Below are 26,198 nucleotides of genomic sequence, written 5' to 3'. Positions count from 1 at the left end.
ATCAAATGGATGTAAAGATGGCATTTATTAATGCTTTGATTAAGGAGGAGGTATACATCAATCACTCGAGAATTTGAGGCACAAGGGGAAGATACCATGTATACAAGGTAAAGAACGCCCTTTATGCATTGAAGCAAGGACCACATCCCATGTACACAAGGATTGTTTAGTCCCTAATAGGTTTAGACTTCACCAAAACTATCACAAATCCCAATCTTTACTATTCATTTGATAGCTTTGACTTTTGTGTTTAGGTATTGGATGTAAATGACTTGATATTTATAAGTAGTTCTAAGAAGCTCATAGTAAGTTGGAAAATGAGTTTGTCATAAAGAACATTGACCTTCTGCATTGTTTCATGGGTTTAAAGGTTTAGCAAGGTACAAGGGAGATCTTCCTCAATTAGTGGACGTACATACAAGAGATCTTCCTCAACCGAAGGGAAGTACATAGTGTAGATCTTAAATATATTCTAGAGGATGGGATTGTAAGGCCTTGGCCACACCCATGATTCCAACTCAAACTCAAATTTGGTAGATCATTTAATGTTGGTTTCCCTATGTATTTAGTGAAGGCCAAACCCGATATTGCATGGTGGTGAACACTTTGAGCTAGTGCATAGTAGAGCACAAGCATATTCATTAGGTCATCAAAAAGCATCTGCTCCAATAATTGAAGGGCAAAAATGCATCATGGTTTAAGATATGTAAAAGATGGTGAGTTGATGTTGCATGGGTTTGTGGATTCTCACTGCATTGGATATGCATGTGGCAATAAGAGTATTTCAAGGCTTTTTATTTCAAAGGGGATTAGTTGTCAAGCCTTATGGCTTCAAATTTGACCAATCATATGTTAGAAGGAGGATCGAAAAACTACACAAATTGTGGTTTTAAAGATATTAAATTAAATATATTCTTGATTTTAGATAAGTATAATTTCTCCATTGCCATTCCCTTAAATTGAGAATGGTTTGAGAATGAGAGGTATTATGATGAATTTTTGCCTCTATATATTTTATGGAATGACATCCTACATAAAGAAAGTATACTTTTAAGTCCCTTAAGTGGTCAAATTTTCTACTATGAATTGTCGTGTTATAGCAACCTGGTCTTGATGATGGCATTTTTGACTCTATATATGGTTGTTTTTATGGATTGACCTCTGATACCGACAAAGTATTCTATTAAGTCTCGTGTGGTCAAATTTTCTATTTTAAATTGTCATGTTAAAGCAACTTGGTATTGAAAGCAGTGATTAATTACAAAAATGGGCAATCTCTTCTTCAAATGATAAGCAAGGTAAGAAATTGATAATTAGAGATCTTGATCAATAAGAATTTTGAAAAAATAATGATTTTTTTTACTGGTTTGACCCTGGATAGTAGTTTTGTTGATGTCTTTAACACCAGTTTCATCATAATGCGTTGATAGTCATTTTAGGTCTTATTATATCTTTTTCCAATCAGTGCTAGTAGATAATAACCCAAAGCTTCGTAAACATAAATTCTATTGTGCTCTCGTGCAATCAGTACAATTTATGTATCAAGCACTCAACCAACTGTAGCAGCAACACACTTTCTATTCTATGTTCCTTTGTTGGTGCTATTTAACAGCATATACAACTAGACATTGTCTAGCTTAAGAGATTGGACACATATTATCAGCCCAAATACAAGATAAACAGTGAGAACCAAGTACGGGGAGAGAACGCACTGCAAATGTCGCGTCCATTATGATCAAGGTTACAACAAACTCAGCGAGCATGATATTCGGCTGAATGTCTATGGTCACTGCAATTCATCTATTGTCCACAGAGAGCTATATACCCTAGCACCATGAACAGTGTCCTAGACACATCAATTAAGTGATCAATGCACTAGAAGACATATGGGCATCTATAACCAAGTCAAACTTGGTCAGTAGAGCAATTCAAATAAGTTTAAATTGGGCATCATAAGATCACGCCCAGCCCACCCAACTTGTTATTATTAATCTATGTACATTTAGCACGGACTCTGAAATTTGGCATTCATGGAATCTCAAAACTGGCATAGCATGGAATGTAAAACTAGGTTGTCAATGGGGTGTAGCTTTGGTGGTTAAAGAAAGGTGATGTTATCCTCCCCACCTGGGTTTGAATCCGGCTAGTGACATGCTTGCCTTTGTAGGTTGATTTGCATTCTAGTGAGGAAAGTGCCTATATGGAAGGAACAACTGCTATTTACCAAATAAAGTGCCCAATCTCTACAGATTGTCAATGGAGTTTTAGAAACAAATATAGCGCCTACGGAAAGAATAATCCTACTTATATTGCAAAAATAAAAAATAAATGTGGGGTTAAAAGTGTAACAATTGGATATATGAAGGCAGCCAAAGCACCTTACATTAATACAGAATAAATGCCATTAATCAAAGCAATTCAGGTTAGTCTTAGCTATATTTTCTGTAATCATCCAAGTTGCAAATAACAATCAGGACGTTAGTTAAACTAAGAGATTGAATGAGTGCACAGATACAGAATGCCATTTGACAACTTGTGACAACTAAAGCCTACTTTATTGTCTGTAATGTTGCAACAAGTAATATATTCCTAATCCTCCTTGCAGCTACTAGAGGCAAAAGCGTAACAAAATTCATGGAGGCCAAAGATAAAGCCTACTTTCGAAAGAAGCATCTAAATACAAAAATATGATCTTAAAAGACCTATTTCATAACTTGTTCAGAAAAGAATAAAACACAATCAAAAGATGGCCCCAAGGGAGATATCAATGCTCCAAGTGGAAAACATATTCTGTTAAATTTTGAAGTGTGCTAGAATGTAATCTCTGGTCCACAACTGCAGGTAATTTTTTTACAGTGAGCATATCTGAAGCCGAATCAAGAGTCCAACCTCGTTGCAATGTATCTGCAAGCAGAGTAGACAATTCATTACCCTGGAGCCACTAACATATTTTACCATTCGATTTAAAAGTAACTGCAATAGCATATATATATATATATATATATATATATATATATATATGATTAGAATATGCAGGAAGTACTATCACTATCAGTGATATCTGGATTCTGCTCACTATAGGCTAAGCCTAAACAGCGCCACCTAAAAAGCAATAGAACTAGCATAAAGAACTCTTTTAAATTCACTTCTTGGGTAACTTTCCACTAGAAGAGTAGGTCATGGCAATCCTCATCATTCTATGATTTTTATTTCCCCAAATGATATAGTACTGTCAATTTATAATTCAGTTAGTTTCACCGAAGAATCTTGATCATGCTAGCACTAAAAATCCAATAATAGGCTTGGGAAAAGAGTAGGGAACATACAAGCCAGTGCATCCTCCTTGGACATTCCCAAAAACTGCGCTGTATCAGCCACACTTATCGTAGAATATGCAGCCAAGAGTAGCTCAAAAGCCCTTTTTGTGTAACTATCTGCACTTCAGAAAATCAAGGTCTAAGTTCAACTCTTGAGGAATTTATTGAAAATCATTAATATTGCAAGTCGACTATTGAGGATTTAATTGAAAATAATATTGTAAGGCAGACACCTGTTATCCAACCAGACAGGTAGGTTTCAGGAACATATCAGCAATTACTGAAAGTTTCTAGGACAATGGTAATAGTAAAAGAAAGGCTCTCACAATCTTATTCAAATGCAAAACTTGACAAGATTCAATTCTGCATATTATATGTTTTTTCTTATTTTCAAAAGGCATTTAGGCTTAACAATTTTCTTTCCAATTTCACAGCCCAAGTCTTTACTCATGAGTCATAACTATTCAGCTTCATGTAAGCTATCCATCTACAGGATAGATGCTTCTGTAATGCAAAATACAGCTTTAGAAATTAAACCAATCATCAAGCAAGCAAAATTTGGTTGTGGTTCCACAGCTCAAACTACGAAGTGTATACAACAATTTCTGTGATGGACCTGATAATTAAAAACTATAAAAATGAATTGTACCTCCGTGCTCAATTTCAAACCTGCAAGGAAGATTGGAATATGTAAAAGTTTTGGCCTTGTAATCCATATTTTTTTAATATTACAAATCTCTGCCCATTTCATTTGAAAAAAATAAAATAATTAAGATTGTGTATGTCAAGCTCTAACTTGTGAGAGAATGAATTATTCCAATTGTGTCCTAGAAGTTCGAAACTAAATTTTATGGGAACATAAAGTAATTATTAGTTCATATCATAAGCAACTAGATCTCAAATCAACGAAACAAACTAGACTATGCATGATATAACAACATCAAGATATTAGGTCCTTGGTGCATGACAAGAGACACTACACAAGTAGAGAAAGGAACAACATTTATTAGAAAATAGTAGGAAATATCAATTAAAAAAAGGATATTAACAACCATTCCAGGAAACGCAATATCAAAAAGACAAGCACTCAGCCTAGTGGTGAAACTAAAGAAATTCAAACTTTCATATGCATGATTTTACATTACATTTCAAATTCATACGAGTTGTGAGTCTTGAGAAATGAATGCACTACATGCACATGCATGTATATTAGAGATTAAATCAAGTCATTATATAGAAATTTCTGCAAGCAGGGAAAGAGTGCATGAGAAAACTCTCATATGTAAAGGACTAACTTCTGAAAAAGACAACATACAATATAAGAAGTGGAAAATTGAGCAACCATACGTGATATCTATATTAAACTGAACTTCAAGAAACTGTAAGCAAGAAGGAATGCAGTCAATGACATACAAAACTCGTCAGATCGTGGAAAGTACATTAAGAACTGTAAGGGAAACCACATACCATCAACTTCTAAGAGGTTTGATTATCTTACAACAACCACACCCAGACAAAAATTTTGTGGTTGGTATGGTGCAAAGGTTTTTGAATTGTCCCTAGCTCGTACATTAAAATGCAGCAAAAACAGCTTTGAAGTATGCCAAAGGTACATTGTATTGCAGAACTGAATTTGAAAAGAATCAAAATTTCAGGTGGCTGGAGTAGTTATGACAAGAGATCAACATCCACTTATGATTCCAGCCTTCAGACTTTTCTAATTTGCAGGATGAGTAAGACACAATGTACGGTTGCACTCTTGTCAATGGGAGCAGAATATAAAGCAAGTGTTGGAGCAACTTACAAAATAGTTTGGATGTGTAGGATATTGAGCAATTTCAAGATGCAACAGATGCAAGCCAACAACCTTACAGTTTAATAACAAAAGTACAATGAGGATGAAAAAGAATCCAAATTTTCACTCATGCACAAAACACGTACCAAAAAATGGTTATCAGTTTAAGTGAACCACAACTTTGAGGGACAAGTGCAAAATAAAGAGATAGAACTCATGTATTTGTAATGTCCTCTCCAAATTGATGGCTTATCGAGGACGAAATAGCCTATCTGATCCCGTAGGTTATAGTCTTGTTAAAAGGGTAAAACCCCAATTTTGCCTATGTTGGGGCAACATTGAACAAAGATTGGGTTGGCTGGGGCTAAATTAGGGGTTGCACACACAACTTCTCACATTGTTGGAGCCCATGGAAAATATATCAATAGAAGAGGGTTGAGATCAATTGAGACATCATCAATTGTGGATCAAATCATCTGATTTCTTGAGCTGGAGCTCTGAGGGTTTTAAGACCGCTTCCTTCCAATCAATTTCGGTGGTGCAAGATTCCACCCTTGTTGATAAATCTCTTTGCATCTTTCTCTGTCTACTTTGTTCTGGCATAGGGTTTCTCTTCATATAGGAGCAGCGAAGTCTTTCTTAAATTCTGTAAGACATCTTAAGCGGGTCAAGCTCTTCTCTGAAACTTAAAGTCTAGGCATATCGTTAGATCTCTGTGAAGCAGGCCGCAATCCCTAAGCTAGACGGATTTCTGAGGTCAAATTATAATACCAGGCAATGCCATTTCTCTCTCTCTCTCTGAGGCCGAACTCTTGTTAGTCTATCTGTGAGTTTGTCTGGAGTCAAATTGTAGCTGAATTATGGACAGAATCGAGCCTTGACAAAAAAATCCTATGAACCTGCTCTGTGTATCACTCTGAAGCAGATCGCATACTCTGGAGTAGTTTGCATAGTCTGAAGCATATTCTGATCTGTGCATCAGTCGGTGACAAATAGTAGTTCAGATAGTCCTGAAGCCGACCAAAAGACCAGAAGTGATTCTAGGGAAGTCTGAGTTTCCTGAGGCAGGAGCGAGGAGGGTTTCTGAGTTCAGTTCCACAGGGCTGAAGCCCTAAAAGCAAGCGAGGATCCTGTACAAGTGCCGGGGTTTAGATTGTAGCAGATCTGAGACAGAGGCCGAGCACAAGTCAATTCAGGTATCTAAGTAGACAGGTTTGAAATAATTTGATCAGTCTGCAGACAGACTAGGACTTCTGATTAAGGCACTTTTTTACTATTGAATTTGTAAGCACTATTGGCTCACATTTCGATTCCGCTGGTTGTTGAACTGTTGAATCATATTGTTAGCAATTATCATTATTTGAAGCCACTACTGTTATTGGGATTATGCTATTTGCATTTTGAAATTTTATTGTTTGTATACAAAAGAGAAATTGTATCGAGATTCGAAACACAGCTATTGAAGGGAAATCTAGGGCAAAAGTCAACTTATAATATTACAGTATTGCAGGCTGTGGAACCTGTTGGGAGTCAAACAACAAAAGCATCATGAAGAGAGAAGGTGTTGGATAAATAATGTTAATTTTGCCGCACTCAAGTCTACGGTCCCAGGGACTTGTTTACGTATGATATTAGTCAGTAGTTGCTAAAGTGTTGACAAATAAATCAATGTTGTAATCATGCAACAGAGATGTCATGTTGTAATAAAACATAATTATATGACTCGTTCCTTACTGGAAAACCTGAACAAGGCACTGTCTTATATATGCAAATGTAATTGTTGTACATGGTTCTCAATAAAAATACAGTAATGAATCTTACCTTGTCTCTTTGTAGTTTAGAGTACATCAAATTCAACATAAACATGGTACAGAGAGGAGGCAACATGAGACAACATTATATTAATGTTGCAACCATAATATAACAGGACTAACCTGAGATAGTTTCCTTTCTAAATGCTTATGCATCAACATGTCTCAGGCACAATACTAATAGTAACAGAATGTACCCATTATGCCGGTTTAGCGACCAAATTTTTACCTTTATCATTATCTGTCACACATCGCTCACAATCATGTTATTAACACTAACATTAAAGTTTACATGATACAAAAGGTACAATTAATATTAAGCTGGAGCTCATTGTTTGCCTTCGTTTTAGAGTACATTGCATTCAATATAAATTGCGAGAGTGGATAGAACATGAGACAATGTAGTACTAACGATGCAATAAATATACAACTGACCTAGCCAAAGATAAGTTGTCCATATACACGCTCACCTTTCACTCTTTGGAATACATCTACCTCAAACACATTATTAATTGTGGTATAGATCCATTTTGGTGGTTTAAAATTAGCCTTTAACATTATCCGCTACACATTGGTTGCATGCCATGTTATTAACACTAACATTAAGATTTGGGATCATGTTTAAAATCCCAACATATTTCCCTTACCTCTGTGTGGAAATGGTGTCAACGGAAGTTTCAACACATTATTCAGAGTTGGATGGACAAGAATCTCTTCCCTTTGCTAGCCAACTTACAGTTATTGGTAAAGTTATCTAGGCTAGTACAGTTATGCCTCTTCTTGGTTTCCGTCAATTACTCAATTTCGTTGTTTGGTGAGTTTTCTGACAAGCTACTTGTGGTCCAAATCCTATGAAGAGAAATCCCTTCCCATGGTGCCTTGGAGTATTTGCCCAAACATGATTGTGATTTAGGGTTGATTGATATCGCATTGCAAGGATTGTGAAAAATCTGCTAAGAAGGATGGAGATGAGAATAGAAAGCCAATCTTGATTTGTGGTTCTCTTGTGCTTCTACAGGTTTACGAAGCCTAGAAGAAATATGCTTCATATATTTCTTGGAGATGGGATGGATATAATAGGGATATTGACATTTCCAACCATGCAATATGGTTGTGGGCAATGCAGAACTCAAAAGCATCTAATATCGAGAGGCTCCTTAGAAAGAGGTTAGCTAGGAGATAGCTTTTCTGCAAGAGGCACTGGTGGGATGAAGACACGAAAGTGGAAATCCTAGCCTTACCTTTTGCATGAATATGGACCTCTTACATTTGACCAATTGGTCATTCCAGAGATTCAAATTTTTATCTAAAATGATGAATCATATAATATGAATATTCACACTCCATGTCCCATTTGTGGTATTATAGATACAATGGTGTGATAAGCCCATTAAAATGTATAGAACTCACAAAATCCATCAAGCTCTCTGCCCATCTTATACTTTCCAAGATAACTTGAATAGAAGGTAAGGACTCTCAGATAAGGAAGCCAAGTGGGTCAATCACCTTTCAACATCACGGTCCTTTGGACTTTTCTATAACCTAAGGATATTTGCATGGTTGTTGATCTATCAAGGAATACCCTCCATGGAGAGAGTTTTTAGCAGATCTACGTTCTCCACTTCTTCCTTTAGAGCATGTGTTTTTAATGAATTGGCTATTAGAAGACGAGTGAGAATGTGAGCATCCAACATAGATTTTCATTTGACGGGCTTCTTTTAAGCCAATTTTCTTTATCATGGTCATCCATTTTTGCATGCTGCACTCTAAGCTTTCTTGAGACCCACAAATGTCCTTTATCATCTTAAAAACAAGATGTTCCTCTCCCTTTTGCACATAACCTAAGGAGATGTAATTATACACTTTTGCTTCCAAATCTCCATTTAGGAAGGCAATTTGGCATCTATCTAGTGAATAACCACTTGAACTTAGTTGTCAGCTAATATCATTGTGTTCAAACTTCATATTAACAAATGGTGCAAAGGCTTCTTCGACATCCATATCTTCTTGTGCAAAAACCTATAGCCACTAATCTTCATTTGTGTTTGTTGTTGAAAATGTAGCGAAGGAAGTCCTTTTGGCTTGTGCCTTAGCCAGTAAAGACCTCAAATTGTCTTTCTCTAGGATGAATGCAAATTCAGAAGATAGACTTCAGTGCGATGAGTTGATTTCTAGTTCACTGGAATGGTCATTAGCGAATTACATGCATAGTGTTGGAGCTTCAGTTCGTTGGAGTCTTCTTCAGTTAGACTACAAGATGAGGTGGCAAAGACAAGCTAAGCTAGGATGAGTTAAGACTTCAAAGACAAGTGAAGAGAGGACGAGTTAAGTCCTCAATTAACTCGGTTCACAACTAGAGGAAAACAAGAAGCAACTCGAGTTAGTTAGTTGAGAGCTAGTCCAAGTGTAACTAAGACTTGCTCTAGTTAACTGGCAAAAGGAACTTGTTGCACTTGTTTGAATAGTCATTCGAACTTGGCCTCCTTGCATGGATCTAAGTCTATTAAGGCAAGAGAAGAACAAAGGCACATATTGATGATTCATTGTTGTTTGCAAAGTGCATTGGTTGAGGAGCGAAGATCAAAATTTGAAGAGCAGAAGCCGATCCTAGTTTCCGCAGGAAACAATTGCGTGTGCGGGTCGATATCAAGAGGCAAGGCCGAGAGCAATGATCCAGAAGCAGGCCAAGAGCAATTGTGGAGCTGAGATTAATTTCTTAGAGGCTATTTGTTGGTTGTTATAACACCATACTAAATTTGTAAAAGATCTATTTGCTCAAAGAACAATCAATAGAAGCCCACAACAAAGAAAGCAAGTTTTCCCATTTAGGTTTCTTGGGTAAAACACTAGTGTCAAATTTATGTGTGTGCATGTGCTTTTATCTCAACTATTTTCCGTTGTATGTTGAATGTTAAGAAACTCGGTATCTAGGTGAAAGCTAAACTTGGTTTCAATTTTTAGTTGCCTCGATTTTTCAATAAATTCATCTAAATGGTTGCAGAGTTTCAAGAAATTTAACATGGTATCAGAGCCATGCTCTGTATAAAAACCAGCACTGGGATTTGTTCAATCAATGAAGAGCACAGTTCAGTCAGTAGGTTTGCACTAGAGTTTGAATAACAGCATTTTGGTCAGCAGTATTTGGACAGCAATATGTTGTTCCATGGACTAAGGGAAGATCACTATTTAGAGGGAGCCTCCAACTTCTACCCATGGAGGGAGCGGATTTCAGTGGTGTTGGAAGACAATGGGGTCCTAGACTTTGTGAAGAACCCACAAACTGCGCCCAAAGATGCCCAACTGTTGATCTAGCATAACAAGAATGACACCAAGGCCAAGAGGATCATTCTTGAGGGGGTCAAATACCACATTATCCCTTATCTCCATGGGAAGACAATAGCAAACAATATGTGGAAAGCCATCTTGGCTTTGTATCAGGGATCCAATGATGCCAGGAAGCTTGCCTTGAAGGACAAGCGAAGAAATATATGGATGAGTAAAGGAGAGCCGATCATTACATACCTTTCCAAGTTCACCCAGCTTAGGGATAAGCTCGCTGGAGTAAGTGAGACAGTAGCAGACAAAGACCTTGCGGGTCTTGCACTACTGGGACTTATAAGTCTCGGGAGAATTCCCAGGATGCAGTCAAGCAAAGAAAATATTCCCAACTGGGAAAGGTTGTGGTGACACTGTGTCCAATAAGCAATCGGAGGGGGACGAGAGTTGGAGGTTCAGTTAGACAAAGGACAAGGAGAACTTTGCCTTGGTAGGCAAAGGAAGCAAGGCCAAGGGCAAGAAGAGCCAAGGCAAGGTGACTAAACCGGTCCACCTAATAAACTGTGTTTCAAACTGGGGCTGGTTAGATCTCAATGAACCGGTTAAAAAAAACACATGAAATAATTAATTTTTAATGAAAAAAAACTATTTTTAAGATTTATAACCATGATTCCAAACCACGACACAAAATATGCAAAATTTGTTCATACATAAACCATGTAAAGGTGAATATATCAAAATGACACTGAGTGCAATACATATCAGCCATAAAATATATAATCAATGAGGCTCTAAATGGCCTCTAGAGTCCAAAAACAAACCCTGCAAGCTATGAGACCATTGGCCTACTACAAGTCTACATATATGATATTAGTGAACAACATTATCACTTGAAACTTCTCATCATTATCAAACTCAGTTGGTTAATCCTTGACTCCCAAACTTTGCAACTGCTTGAATCACAAACTTCTCTATTGGTTCGTGACATGAGTCTCAAACTTCTCAAGATATTCTGCCCTAATATGCCCTATTACTTCATTTGGTGCTCTACATGGCTTTACATGGCCTCCTATCCCAGCCAAGTGTTGCTTGACCCTGTTAGTACCCCCTCCTTCAATAGATTTTTGGCAATATTTACATATCATTTTGCCATCAATCATATCACAATGAGCCCATACAGTATTCTTGGCTTTGCATGGTGGCTACTACTTAGCTCAAACTCTCTGTTGTTCCACCACTCCAGCAAAAACTCAACACTTTCCAATCTCACAATGAAGCTCACAAAATCTCCAAATGAGAAGTGTATGCCAAATGAGAGGGGAGACCTCCTTTTATTAGCTTGGAGGGGTTGTTTTAGAGAGAAACAACCCTTATTTTCCTTCCAAACCACCTCACAAGCCTCCAAGAATGTGTTTGGTGGGTCTGTGGTTGACCTGGCAATGAACCGGTCAGTTTATGCCCGGTTTGTCTAAAAAAACAGCAAGGGAGGACGGTTGACCAATTTTTTTGACTGGTTCAGTTGGGTTGGAAAATGAACCGGCCGGATTGACCGATTCCTGGTTCAAACCGGCGAGTTTTTAATACTATGCCTACAAGTATGTCCCTCTATTATTGCAAATTTTGTCCTTAGAGGTCTTTTTTATGCAATTTTTTGTTATTTTCAATGTTCATTGTAAAAATGTTTATTTTATTTTTTTCAATTTTTTATGCCCTAGGTTCAACCATTACATTAAAGAGTCAAGACGAAAAAATGCCAACAAATTTGGTCCCTATGTGGGAATATGGTGTACCCAAGGGGGGGTTCAATAGGAAAAATATGAATTGCAAGTTGTGTGGGAAGCATATGACAGGGGAAATCTCTTGATTGAAATTCCACCTAGCACAAATTTTGGGACATGATGTATGAGTTTCCTTGAATGCAAGTCCAAAAATCATCAGTGTTGACACCAAAGCAATATAAGATAAAGATGCAGCCAAAAGCAAAAGGGCACCTATGAGAAGTCAAAATGAAATGGAAGGAGTGAGGGGCAGTGAGAGTGGTTCTTTAGCAGCATCACCTTCCAAAATGGCCAACGTCGCAATTTTTTGTTCCTACAACCACACCTCTTGCACAACCTCTTATCAAGTCAACGCTTAAAAGAAAGGAGAAGGAAGAAGTTGATAAGCAGTGGGTAGGTGTTTTCTATGGAGTGGCATTCCTTTCAACATTGTCAAAAACAATCCCCTCTACCAACCTATGGTTGATGGTGTTGCTATTGATGGTTGAAAGTACATAACCCCTTCATCTGATGAGTTGAGAGAGCCTATTCTTCAAAATGAAAAGGTTGATTGCACTGCCATATTGGAGAAGTTTGAGGCATCATGGGAATACACTAGATGCACTGTGATGTTGGATGGTCAGACTGATCAAAAGGGTAGAACCCTTATTAACTTCTCGGTTAATTGTCCTAAGGGGACAATGTTTATTGAATCTATTGATGCATTTGCACATGTTAATGATGCACAATTATTAAGTGAGTTGTTGGACATGTTGATTCAAAAGGTAGGTCCACATAATGTTGTCCAAGTCATAACAGACAATGCTACAAATTATGTTGGTGCTGCCAAGTTGCTTATGGAGTGGTATCCTTACTTGTTTTGGACACCTTGTGCTACACAATGTATTGATTTGATGTTAGAGGATATAGGGAAAATTCCTTATGTTAGGGATATTGTTGAATCATCCAAGAGCATAACAAAATTTATATATAACCATGCATTTGTGTTTAGTTTGATGAGAAGATTCAACAATAACAAAGACTTGGTGTGTCCTGCTATTACATGATTTGGCACTAGCTTCATATCTCTTGAATCTCTCTTGACTTCTATGTGGTATGTGAACAAAATGTTTCTTTCAAAGGAGTGTCATGCTTTATCTTTAGCGACAAACATAAGGGTAAGGCCATATGCAGGCTAGTTTCATATCAAGAGAGCTTCTGGGTGGGAGTGGAGGAAGTGTGTGCCATTACCAAACCTTTGGTAAAGGTTCTTCAGTTGATTGATAGAGATAAACCCACAATGGGGAATGTGAAGAGAATGCTTCTTTTAAAAGAGTGGTGTGCTTTATCTTTAGCCACAAACAGGGGGGAGAGGCCATATGCAGGCTAGTTTCATATCAAGAGAGATTTTGGGAGGGGGTGAAGGAGGAGCTTGCCATTACCAAACTTTTGGTAAAGGTTCTTTGTTTGGTAGATGGAGACAAACCCACAATGGGCTACTTGTACGAGGTCATGGATAGAGCGAAAGAAGTCATTTGTACATATTATGAACATAAAGGGGATGAGGGGTTTGAGAAACAGTAGTTGATATGAAGAGTGATTGATGAAAAAAACACTCCATTGTACGATGGAGCAATACACTCCATCATCCTATTCATGTTGCAAGGATCTACCTCAACCCCACATTTTCTCACTCCTCTAGTTTGAAATTTGATGTTGAGGTGATGGATGGATTTCACTTGTGTTTAGAAGATGGTACCATTCCTGCAAGAAAGTATAGAGGTTTCTAAAGAAATGGAGGTGTATAGGATGGTAGGTGGCAAATTTAGCTTTAACATGGCTATCCAAGATAGGAAGACCAAAATGCCAAGTAAGCTTCAATTCGTTTCAAATTTCATTGTATTTTCATACTTTGCTTCAACTTTCAAATTTCAATGTTTTTCCTTATGTTTCTCTTATTTGTTGTAAATGCTTGGTGGACAGGGTATGGTAGCAGAGTACCCAATCTCCAGAAACTTGTCATTCGAGTGCTCAAACAAGCATGTAGCTTCTCGGTATGCGAGTGCAACTCGAGTGTATTTGAAAAAATACATACTAACAAGAACAAGTTAAAAAAATTCAAATTAAATTTTTGAATTCATTATAAATTATAACATATTGTTTTTATAATAATTAATTTTTAATTTATGACCCTAATACAAGTTGAAGTCCCAGTGTCTTAATGACATGATCTACATCTACTACAATCTCCAATTGTGGGTGACGCAAATTTAGAAAACACCTGACATGGAGGCCATCTCACCAGATGGGATTGACATCACTTGGTGCATAGAAGATTGAGGCCGAGAGGCCTGTCATGGAATTAGCCCCTGATTGGTTAGAGGAGAAGGCATAGGAGGAGGTAGCAGTAGCACGGGAGAGAGAGGAGGAGGCAGTAGCAACAGGGGAAGAGAGAGGAGGAGACACCTCCTAGCATGGTCACCAGTAGAGGACGTCAAAGTCTACCTCCTATTTTTTCTTCTAGAGGGTGTCAAAGTCCAATGCTAGGCCTTGGGCTTTCTTCCTCTAGAAGAAAACCCATTACCTTTTCCCGTAAAAGGGGCAAAGGAAATCACTAGTTAGATGACTCATGATGATGAGATAAATTTAGAATTTTTGTTGATATTTTGAGGCTGACTCAACACTGGGGATTCAAGACATGATTCACTGTTGATGTGTGATGCAGCCAGCCATTTTATACATCTCATATATTAGTTTTATTTTCATATTTTTGTGGAATTGCATTTATTTGATGTTGTGGATGCTTTAGATGCTTTAAAAAATGAGTGTTTTTTTCCAACGTTTGCTGATTTTTACCATTTTTTCCCAATATTTACGATTTTTTCGTCTTTAGGCCCCTTGCCAATTTTATCCCGATGCTGATTCCAACAACATGGATTATGATCAATGAACCACACAGTGATGTGTTGGGTCTAATCACCCCATACTCTAACAACTACCACAAATGCTCCTTCCCTTTGTTTCCTTCTAGAATGGACTGATGATATAGCCCAATGCTTGACAATGGAGACTTACGCAAAAACTAAATCTCATGTTCAACCTCTCTCGAGTGGCAACCCTTGAGGTTCTTCGAACACCTCCTCTTTGTAGGCCCCAATCAACTAATGGTGTTGCTAGTCATGCTTGCCATCATATCCTTCCAAGGATGCCTTCATCTCCACTTCGCCACGCTCTCCTCCTTGCTTTCCTTCTCTTAAGAACAACAAGACAAATTTTTTTTATTTTGCCAAATATTCACCTAATTTGGTGAGCCTTGATTAAAGAGAGTTTAGCCTTTCCTTAGTGTGCATTTGTGGTGAAAGCTTTCCCATATTTGACAAGTTTATATTGGTTTTCAATCCTAATGATGGCATCTCTCACATATAGGTATGGATTTCCCAAGATGACTCCACACACATTCAATGGAATTCTAGGGATTCTCAAACAACAAGGCTAGAATCCATTACAATGATATAGTTATTATCAGCTCAATATGTCACATGTGGGATTTCAGCCCATGCTACAATTTATTTATGAAGTTCCGATTAATGGAAAAATTGAACCCGCACTATTTGACCACTCTTAGCTCCACATCTTGTCTCACCCAACCCAAGGGATATCATTGCAAATGATTATGAGTCTCTAAGGCCAAGCTTATAAATCAAGTATGCAAAATCAAATTCAGTTGTGAACTAGGATTGAACAAGCAATCGAATTTAACTTGTCTCGTGTGGATTTTGACATGATATAATTGAATCATTTCCCTCTCCTCCTTGGGATTACAACAAACCAACACCACCTCTTTCTAGGTAGTGCAATTAATTTTCCCATTGAGACCTTAAGCATTTTCCACCATTTCTTCTACACCTACAACTAACAAAGTTTCTTCTTTTCCTTCTTCTAGAAATACTTTGGGCATTTATAGGGTGTAATTTCCAATGTGGCAGTAATCGTTATCGGGATATTATCGGCAAGGGGAAAAAATCGTAAAAATTGGGAAAAAATCATAAAATACAAAAATATTCTTTTTTTTTTATTTTTTTAACATCTAAAGCATCTACAACAAAAATAAATACATTGACACATAAATATGATAAAAGAACTAATATATAAGATGTGTAATATCATTTCTAGTGCTACATCACACATAACAGTGAATCATACCCTGAATAGTAAGTCCTGACTCCTGAGTCCCAACTCAGCCTCAAAATATCAACAAAAAATATAATAATGTATCTCATATCATGAGTCATAATGTCATATACAATGAAATGAACCAAATAACTAAAGTCTAATACTACTATTCCCTCTGCCCCCCTAGATGTAGATGTCGGTGGAGTTGGCAGTGGACTCTGTTGTGCTCTAGAAGCTGAAGAACTAGGAACTACAGGAGGTAGACCACGTCCTCTATGGGTGACAAGGGTAGCCTGGGTAGGTTGTGTCACCTCCTCCTCCTGTTGCTCCTCCTCCTCATCAAAAAATCGGAGAAATTTTTATTTTTTTTCCCAAAAAATCGCGATTTTTTTGCAATTTTTTGTGAAAAAAAATTAGCATAAAAATCGGGCGATAATATCGCCAAACTCAAAAAATCGCGATTTTCCGATTTTATCACGATAATATCGCGATTTTCGCAACATGGTAATTTCGATCACTCCTCCTCAATGTGCCCTTTTCTCTTGCAAAACTTGCAACAGTGGAGGGGATGTCATGTTTCTTGCATCGCTATTATTGTAACCCACTTCTTCTTATTCTTCCCCTTCCTCTTGTTAACTTTAGGGCTAGATTGTTCTCTGTTGTAGATAATTGCATTTTAAACTTTTTCAACATTATTACATTCACCCCATATCATCATATCATTATATGCAATTATGTAGAAAGAACATAAACAATGCAATGGAACAGTAACGAACAATAGAAGAAAAGCATATACAATCGAGACATCATCAAATGTTCAGCTGAGATACGAAGTACAATAATATTGGGACACAAGGCTATCAATCACATTAGGCCTCCTAGGGCCAACCCTAGATCATACAGGATCCTCATTAGATGGCAACTGACAAATCTATCAAGGTGTTGACTTCTCTGTCTCTGTCAAGTATATTTACCATCAAGGGCATCGCATACATAAGAGCAAGAGTACTGCCACATTGTCACAAAGATACTATCATCCATCACTTTTATAAGCTCAGAACATTGAAGCCATACTTCACTACCATATTGCCAAGCATTACTGTCACATGGACATGCCATACATCAATGTCACGAAGGACACTGCTATATATGTCACTATCATAAATTATTGTCATTAGGTTACTGTCATTCATCACATTGAAGATATCATAGCCATATATACCCATACATCACTGTCATGCCAATCATTGTCATAAAGAAATTGCCATACATTACTGAAGATATCTTTGCCATATAACACATTGTCATTCTGCCATACATGACAGTCACATACTTTACTGTCATAGGGACGCTGTTGTCATAAGGATATTGCCATCACTGTCATAAGAATACTGGACATTGCCATACATCACTCATCATAGGAACATTTTCATAAGTCACTGTCATACAAACTCTACCATACATCATAAAAGCACTTCCATATATAACAGTCATAAGAGAATTGTCAAATAAATCAGTCCAAACTGATCCAACAACTCTTAGCACCCAACAATATAAAAGGAACAATTGTATACCTTATAGGACGTCCATTCTGCTATCCTAAGTTACCATGGATCTGAGCACAACAAAAATGTATCCAGCTCTCTAGTTAGGGCATCCTGTAATGCTAAGGATCTGCTCCCAATACGGCCTCAAGTTCCTTTAATTACTGCATTGATCCACCTCCATTGAGACCCTATTTCTGCGCTATTCTATAAGGAGCCTCGGCCCCTTTTTCATAAAACTATTCCAAGATTATGTAACCTCAGACCTGCACTTGATTAGGGCTTGACCCTCTTATAGCATACTCAAAAATTTCAGCCTTGTTTCCAAGAGAAAAACACTCCAAAAATTGCACAGAACTTGTCCCTTAAATTCGGCTAGCAAGCAGTTAATCTCAGCCCTCCAAGTCAGGTTTGTTGATTGTTCTAGCATCATATGAACCTGGTCTAACTCCAAACTAGAGCTCGGCCCTCCTGCAATACCTTAAAAAGGATGCGGCCCTGCCACATGGAGATTCAACCCAAAACAATGCACAGAAATTACCTGGAATGTTGGTCCTCCATTCGGCCATCTCTCTAGCTAACTCATCATGAACCAATCACAAAGAATAATCCTCCTCTTCACTTAGGCTAGGCTCTCAAGGCCTGCAGCTACCTCAGATCAAAGATGTGTTGTACTTGTGTGTTTGAATGAGCTCCAAGTTGATATATTTATATTAATTAATGGAGGAATCAAGGGGTCTCTTTAAGTGCCAACGTGACCCTTTATTAAGTGAAGCCGACTTGAGGAAAACCCACTTATATTTGCTCTTAATAATATTAAATATATTTCACCACATGCCTTAAAGATTGCTTGCCCAAACAAGTTTGTCACAACAAATTATAATGAGAGGAGTGCCAAATATATCAACAATAATATTTCTTTTGTCCAATTTGAATTCTTCTTTTGGGGCATGATGGGCATCTTTTGGGGTAGTTGGGTTTCATATGGGGAAATTCATCCCATAGCTGCCCCAAATTTCAACACCTCTATTTCTCTTGCAACCTATTTGCTTTTTCACTCCAAATTGTTGTTTTCACTTGTCCCCTTCATGGTACTACACTTCGACACTTGCTTCATCAAATGACTTGGGCCTGAAGAGAATCAATTGTCGCTAAATCTAAGGGAGCAACGCCCCAAAGTACTTCATCAATATATCTGGATTTTTCAGAAAGATTCCATCTAAAACGCTCTCATCCTAATCTCGACAGTGAATTCCTGCATAGATTGTGCCTGCCTCTACCTAAAATAATGCCATGCAATCTACCGATTCTCCACATAAACCGAGTAGAATTGAGCTTTAATCATGTCCTTAAACGCTTCCCAATAAGTTATTGATGGCTCATATTCAAGTTATCTTCCAACATTATCACATTCCCACCATACCATGGCATGGTCTTCAAGCTTCAAGCAAGCACATGCAGTTCTCTACTTTCCAGCGACTTCATGTACATTATAGTACACATTAATCTGATGGCATCAACTTCTCCTGCACATGGTTTGACATCCATCTTTTCCTCTACACAAAGAGGTACTTGAGTTATACCATGGCTACATTCTCCCATCTCAATCTTTAGAATGAAGCTTGATCTTCAATTCATCTTTATTTTCCTTAGAATATGACTACTCATCTGAATTTGTACTCACCCTTACAAACTTGTTTCTCTTTCCACTACTCTTGAAACCACTGAGTAATAGACTTGTCATTTTTGCCACTTGATTCTTCAAGCAAAGCATCTAGAACTCAATAATACTAGTCTCTGGAGGATCATCAATGGTCTAGTTTGAGCACCACTTTCCACTTGTTATCTTGCTAATCTCAACATCAATAGCAACTAGTTCTCCTCCTAGCAGCTTATTTAATCGAATGAGCATCTACTATATGCTTCCCTCCAAGGCAAACCTTGATCTACTCTTACACCAATTTGATCCATAAACAATGGATCTATGGCACATTCGTCTCACCAACACGGATCCTTTGCAAAATTATTTTTTTTACAGTGCCATTGTGATTTATTACCACGCTAAGATTAAATTCTTTTGATACCAAATCATTAATATAGATTAGTTTCCACGCTCATTTCTAATTCCAAATTCTATATTTACTGTCTGCACAACCTCTAAACAAATTCCCAAGGTAAAGGCTACTACCTTACTCATAACACTGACCACATTAATAAACCAAAGTAATGAATTATTTTCCCAACAAGGTAATTATTCTATTTTTTTGGGTGTAATGTTCAACCCAAAATTCATATCTTCTTTCAATTAATTACTAGCATTTATCAACAATATTATAGCATTAATAGGAATATATAGTTATAGATTAACAAAGAGAAGAATTTTGGCTTCCATTTGTTGTCATCCCAACCCTCTTATGTAGATAATTCAGTCAATGATACCATATTCATTTGAGCAATAACATATTTAATAATCCTTTCCTCCATTAAATCATTGCGCAATTGAGAACCAAAACAATATAAATATACATATTTAATTACGTGTGAGTAGCTAAAAGGAATTAGAATTGGTTGTAAGTTGAAGTCATTAAATGAGATACTTGAGGAGAGTAATGAGAGACATAGGGTGACAACATCCTATCCCCAAAGCGATTCACCATAGAAAACTCAATAAATAACATCCTTGGGAATGAAAGAAAATTAACGAGTGTCTAAGAACAAAGTTTAAACATCACTTCAGCAATCTGCAAGTGCTAGATAATGCACAAATTCCCTCAATCAACCAACATTCATGGAAGGGGATAAGACGTTGAAGAGCAACAAATTGTTTTAGAAACCTGATCTAAGATTAGAAACACTAGATAACAGCTAAATTACCTCGTCCAACAATTTCTTTTAGACTATAAATGAACAGTTTGCAGTAGCCAGCTATTGTCGATGAAGGGGAGCAAGACTTGATAGCACGTGACACTTTTATTAAATGGAATTTTCTCATTAATAAACCAAAATATAGCAACAATATATTACATGGTTTTTTTATTTTGTTTATCTTTTGCTTCTTCCTTTTTTTCTCTTTTCTTTCATTTTTTCTTAATGCTTACATTGGCAATGCGACAATACATGGAGGGGTGGAAGTTGGTTGATCTAGTATGGGGCCTTTCACACTGTCAACCTGATCTCCATGCCTCGTCATCAACTTTTATAGACACAAATTTCACTTTTATTGCCAAGACTTCCTGATTCATTGAGAACCTTGTGTTCAGTTGAGCCATTAACCATTCAATGATTATATCTAGACCCAATTTAGATCATTGTTGTTGCCATAACCTAGTATAAATGCTTTTGTCTTGGACATAGCCTCCAAAAAGGGAACATATATGTCCTCTTTATGTTGAAATTTGGCAGTTCAGGAAGAAATTCCCTCCTTTGGGAAGCCTTCCTCATCCAGAGAAGACCCTACTAGCCCTTGGAAGAATTGAATTTGCACAAGGAAAAATATTATTTTTAATGTGAAACACACATCTGCGCAAAAGCACAAGTTGGCCTAGGCAAGGAAAATCAGCCTCATCAACCACATTTAAATAGACCACAGGTCACATCACTTGGAGGCATCACACACATCACATCTTCTCTTGATTGCTTCGTACAGCTCTGAAATTGCAGGTCCGAGTTCACACGTGCAAAGGTAAGAAAAATATTTCTGTGCACTGTATTGACTTTCTATTTTGGGCCTTTACCAGCGTTGCGTTTTGGGATTTTGGGCATGGTTTGACTTGGCTTGAGTTGGGATTTTGGATCTGTCTTCCAGGCCGAATTCAGGAGCAAGGAGATCGAACTTTTCTGAGCACTTTGACCTTGCTTGACCGCAGATCTGAGGCTACCCTTTGACCACAGGGTTTACTTTGATGTTGACCAATTTCAGTCTTCAGAAGCATATTTTGGGACTGTTTTGACTGAGCTAAAGAGGTCGAGTTTTCTGCTGCCTTGACTGAATTTTTTGGAGGCTGAACATTGTATCTCTCAGCTGAACATTTGATGACATTCTAATAGAAGAAGAATTTTGGAAGGGTTTTCCCCCTTGTGGGGTTTTTCCCTGGTCTCTGACCAAATTGCAGGGTCTCTATTTTTCTTGACTGTCTTCTATTGTGCATATGATCTACTGTTCTATTAGAAAATTGCTGGAAGATATTGAAAATTGATTGCTAATTGAAGAAGAATTGGAACAGGTGATTGTGTTAAGCATAGAACTCTGGAAAATTAACACTTTTTTCATCATATGCCTTGAGATGCCTAAGTAAAAATACCAGTCGACCACCTCAAGCCCAAAAACATTCACATGCCTCCACTAAACAATAACCTTCTTCTAATCTAAAACTCTTCTACTTGTAAGCCTACCATTTAATTTTTAAGAAAATAACGTCCTAAAAGAATAAATTAAAAAAAAAAAAACAAACCCGTAACCCCAAAACAAAAAGTTCACCTCCTACCTGCCTACTCCCCGCCTAGAAACCACATTCTAGCGAGCAACAGTAGCCATCCAACATTGTCATTGTTGCCTAGAGTATATTCTCACCTCCAACTATGATTTTTGTCAACTTGTAATGTCTCCCTACTAGGAAAAATCTTCCATATTTATCAATGCACTGGTAACATCTTGTTAGCCAAAGTATTTTCTCTGCTGCTTGAAAACCAGCTTCACACAAACAACAATAATAATATACCAACAAAAACCTCCCAACTCAATTGTTTCCTTAGAAACATCTTGTTAGCGAAAGTCTCTCTCCCACTTAGAACCCACCTTCACATAAACAAGAACAATTATCTACTGTTATGGTTGCCACCTGTAGCATATTTTCACCTCGAGCTATAATTTTCCTCACATAACAATGTCTCCCTGCCAATTAAAAATTTCCCTTTTCTATCATTCCCCTGGCAACATCTTGCAAACTAAAGTCTTCCCAACACTATCATTGCACTAGCAACTCCTCTTGACCCACAAAAATGTTCTTTTGTTTTCATATCTCCTACTATGTTTGTGAGTCTCCCAACACAATGACTATCTCTAAGCACCAACCCATGCTCCCTAGATCTCTCTCATGTGATTCTGACCCATGTATGTAGTACAATTTCAAAAAAATCTCCAACATTAGATCGCCAAAATATTTTTTTTAATTATGTAAAATCCACAATTTTGATTTTCAGCATTAGAGATGAGTTTGGAGAGAGGACACAATTCCGGCACCGAGACTTGGGAGGAAAAGAGAATATTGTGGCTCTAGTGGAAAGTGGGGACCACATGAAAGAAAAATTCGACCCAAGGAGGGAACTCCAACTCTTGGAAGAGAGGGGAAAGAGAAGGGAGTGTGAACTAGGAAAGAGAGAGTGGGGACCACAAGGAGAGAAGGAGCCACGAATTATAAATAGAGCAAGAAGCATTCATTTTTGGCATTCATTCATCTATTCAGAAACTTGTCTTTGACATAGCACGCTTGAGCGGAATCCAAGTCTACAAGTGTTGTTTAGCACACGAGTGTCTCCAACCAAAGATCTCAACCCTTGCTTCGTTGGACCTCGAGTGCCAATCCAAGGAGGGAGTTCCATCCTTCTCTGATTGTTCCAACAATGGGACTGCGAGTTTGTGTGAAGGAGACATTAGCAGCAGCGCAGGGACTGTGCTGTGCTTCCCGCTCCCAATCGCACTCCCGACAAAAAAAAATTGCTCCCTGGTTTTTTCGAGAGCGTCGCTCTTGCTGCTCCAGGAGCGAATTTTCCAACCGGGGAGCAATCGCTCCTGACCGCTCCCCGGTTGGAAAATTAGCTCCCGACTGGCAAAAAGCAACACCCGCACCGCTAAGAGGGAGGCAACGGCGGCTTGGGAGAGGGGGAAAGAGAGGGAAAAAGGGGGAGCAGGAAGGGGTGGCGGGGGGGAATAAATAGACCCTCTCCCCTGCCATTATTCACTTCATCCCATTGAGAGAGCAAGAGAGTTTGCAGAGAGAGCAAGAGAGTTTGGAGAGAGTTTGAAGCAAGGAGAGGAGTTTGGAGTTTGAAGAGCTTGCAAGGGAAGATTGGAGGCCAAAGAGGTAGGATCTACACTCTAATCTAGCACATTTTTTTATGTTCATTGCTAAATAAATAAATAAATAAAATTATCTATTTCCCATTCCCATTCCATTTTTTTGTAGATTCAAAACTTCAAATTTCAAACATCATGGTTATATGGCTTGGCATTTTCTTCTTCTTGGTTCCTTTTTTGGTTATTATGGTGTTGGAGAGTAGAAAAAGGAGGGTTGAACATGAAGAAGAGGATGAAGAAGTGAGTTATAGTGGATTTGATGAAAATCCCGGAGAGGAGTACCTTGGTGAGGAGGAAAATGAACATGATTCAGCTCAAAAAACTAAACAAGACCAAACCCCATTGTAGAAATATGTTACTAGGCCTGAAGCAGGGAAAGGAGGTGGAACCACTAAATTTCACGGCCCCCATTGCAACAATAATTACGCAGGTTCATACACCTGTGCCAAAAGGCACCTCTATGGGAAAAGGCCATGGGATGGAGATAAACAAATAGGAATCAAAACTTGTGCAAGTGTGTCAACAGTAGAGAGAGCCAAATACATAAGGAAAGAGGAGAAAGCCCAATACAAATCTAAAAAATCAAAAAGTTTCTTTGAACCAAGTTCACAATCACATGCACAAAGAACTCCTTCAACATCCCCCCATGGCAGTGGATATGGAGGCACAGGGTCACTAAACATCTCTTCAAGGCGTAGAACCATATCAGATTTCCTTGATGAAGGGTGTAGGAATGATGTGGATTCAAAAGTTTACCGGTTTCTCTATGCATATGGGATACCATTCAATGTTCTTCGCTTACCTTATTGGCATGAAATGGTTTCTGCCATAAATGATGCCCCTAAAGGATACAAGAGCCCTGGGTATGACAAGGCTAAAACTGTTGGACTTGATCATGAAAAAGCAAAAATATCACATTCTTTGAGTAGAATGACAAATTCTTGTACTGAGCATGGGGTGTCCATTATATATCATGGATGGACAAATGTAAAAGGCAAGCCATTGATAAGTGTTCTTGTTGTGTCTGTTAGTGGTGCCATCTTTCTTTCAGCATATGATTACTCAGACAAGTTAAAGACCAGCATCAACATTGCAGAACCATTACTTGAAACAATTGAACGTATTGGGCCATACAATGTCATCCAAGTCATCACTGATAATGCTACTAATTGCAAGGCAGCGGGAGCAATTTTTGAGGATAAATACCCCAACATATTTTGGTCTGAGTGTTTGGTTCACAAAATGAACTTGCTGATGCATGATATTATTAAGTACAAAAACAAACAATACAAATGGATTGGTGATTTGTACAAGAGAGGCAAACAAATGATAAAATTTATTACAAATCATAGCAATACCCATGGGCTTTTCCACAGTCACTCAAGATTGGAGTTGTTGAAGATTGCGAAGACTAGATTTGCTAGCTATTACCTCACCTTCACGCGCCTTTTGAAGGTAAGAGAGTCATTGGCTAGCATGGTATCAAGTCCACACTAGCAGGTATTAAAGGAAAGGTCTATAAATGCAGCTGACAAGCAAGGTTTTGAACAGGTGGAGGTGACCGCTCTTGATGGTCAGTTTTGTGCACATGTGAGGTAAGTATTGGAATCCACCAAGCCCATTTATCACATGATTCATTTTGCAGATATAGATAAACCAGTGATTGCGGAGGTGTGAACAGATGGATACCATGTTGGGGCAAATAAAAGATATTGTTCAAAAAAATGATCCCAATTTGTATACACTGATTCACAATTGTGTGTTTACACAGTGGAATAAACTTAATGTTCCACTACATGCCTTGGCGTATATCCTTATGCCAAAATACTACTCTCCAACTTGGTTGGGCCAACCTGCACTTGGAGGTGGGGTTAGGGTCAAACGCCATATAGATCCAGAGGTATCTACATATATTAGACAAGTTGGTACCTGACAGGGAGGAGTGTGCTAATCTGCATCTTGAATTAGGCAGATACTTCGGTTGCACTGGCTTGTTAGGTTCTTTGCATGCAATGGAAGTTAGAGACAGATTTGATGCTCTCACATGGTGGGAAGCATATGGCGGCCAGGGACTTTTGCCAAAATTGGCCAAAAAATTTCTCTCACAAGTTGCAAATACTTCTTCTGCAGAGAGGTGTTGGAGCACATACAGCGTCATACATAATGTGAGAAGAAACAGACTCAATGAAAACCAGGCAAAAAGCTTGGTTTATGTGCACTACAACTTGAGGTTGTTGAGTCATTACAGTGATCGAGCTTATGAGGATCCAACTTATAAAATTTGGGACAACCACCCAGAGGACGATAATTTGGAGGATGGCACTATACATCTTGAAGAACTGGGAGCAGAAATTATGAGAGAGGAAGATGAAGCAACAACCATGCCACCCCCACCATCCAGTGGCAGTGCTCGAGTTCCAAGTCTTGTTCCTTTGTTGTTGCCGCCTCCATG

The 26,198-nt window shown here is 38.0% G+C and overlaps 1 protein-coding gene across 1 annotated transcript in view; it reads right to left on the bottom strand.

Moving 5' to 3' along the window:
- Positions 1 to 2,457: 2,457 nt before the first annotated feature.
- The window catches only part of COP9 (COP9 signalosome, subunit CSN8), a 48,554-nt gene continuing 24,813 nt past the window's right edge, over positions 2,458 to 26,198 (bottom strand). The window contains exons 4-5 of the mRNA XM_089415979.1: positions 3,327 to 3,434; positions 2,458 to 2,904 (exon numbers count right to left, since the gene is read on the bottom strand). Coding sequence (XP_089272105.1) covers positions 2,765 to 2,904; positions 3,327 to 3,434 — 248 coding nt within the window. The 3' untranslated portion in view covers positions 2,458 to 2,764. The remainder of the gene's footprint in view (positions 2,905 to 3,326; positions 3,435 to 26,198) is intronic.

This window comes from Pinus tabuliformis, chromosome 3_2, assembly GCF_031772625.1.
Source record: "Pinus tabuliformis cultivar Carrire ecotype Pingquan chromosome 3_2, CPIR1, whole genome shotgun sequence".
Taxonomy (NCBI): Eukaryota; Viridiplantae; Streptophyta; class Pinopsida; order Pinales; family Pinaceae; genus Pinus; species Pinus tabuliformis.
The sequence above is the reverse complement of the archived record's forward strand: the minus strand, read 5'-3'. Positions and strand labels throughout refer to the sequence as shown.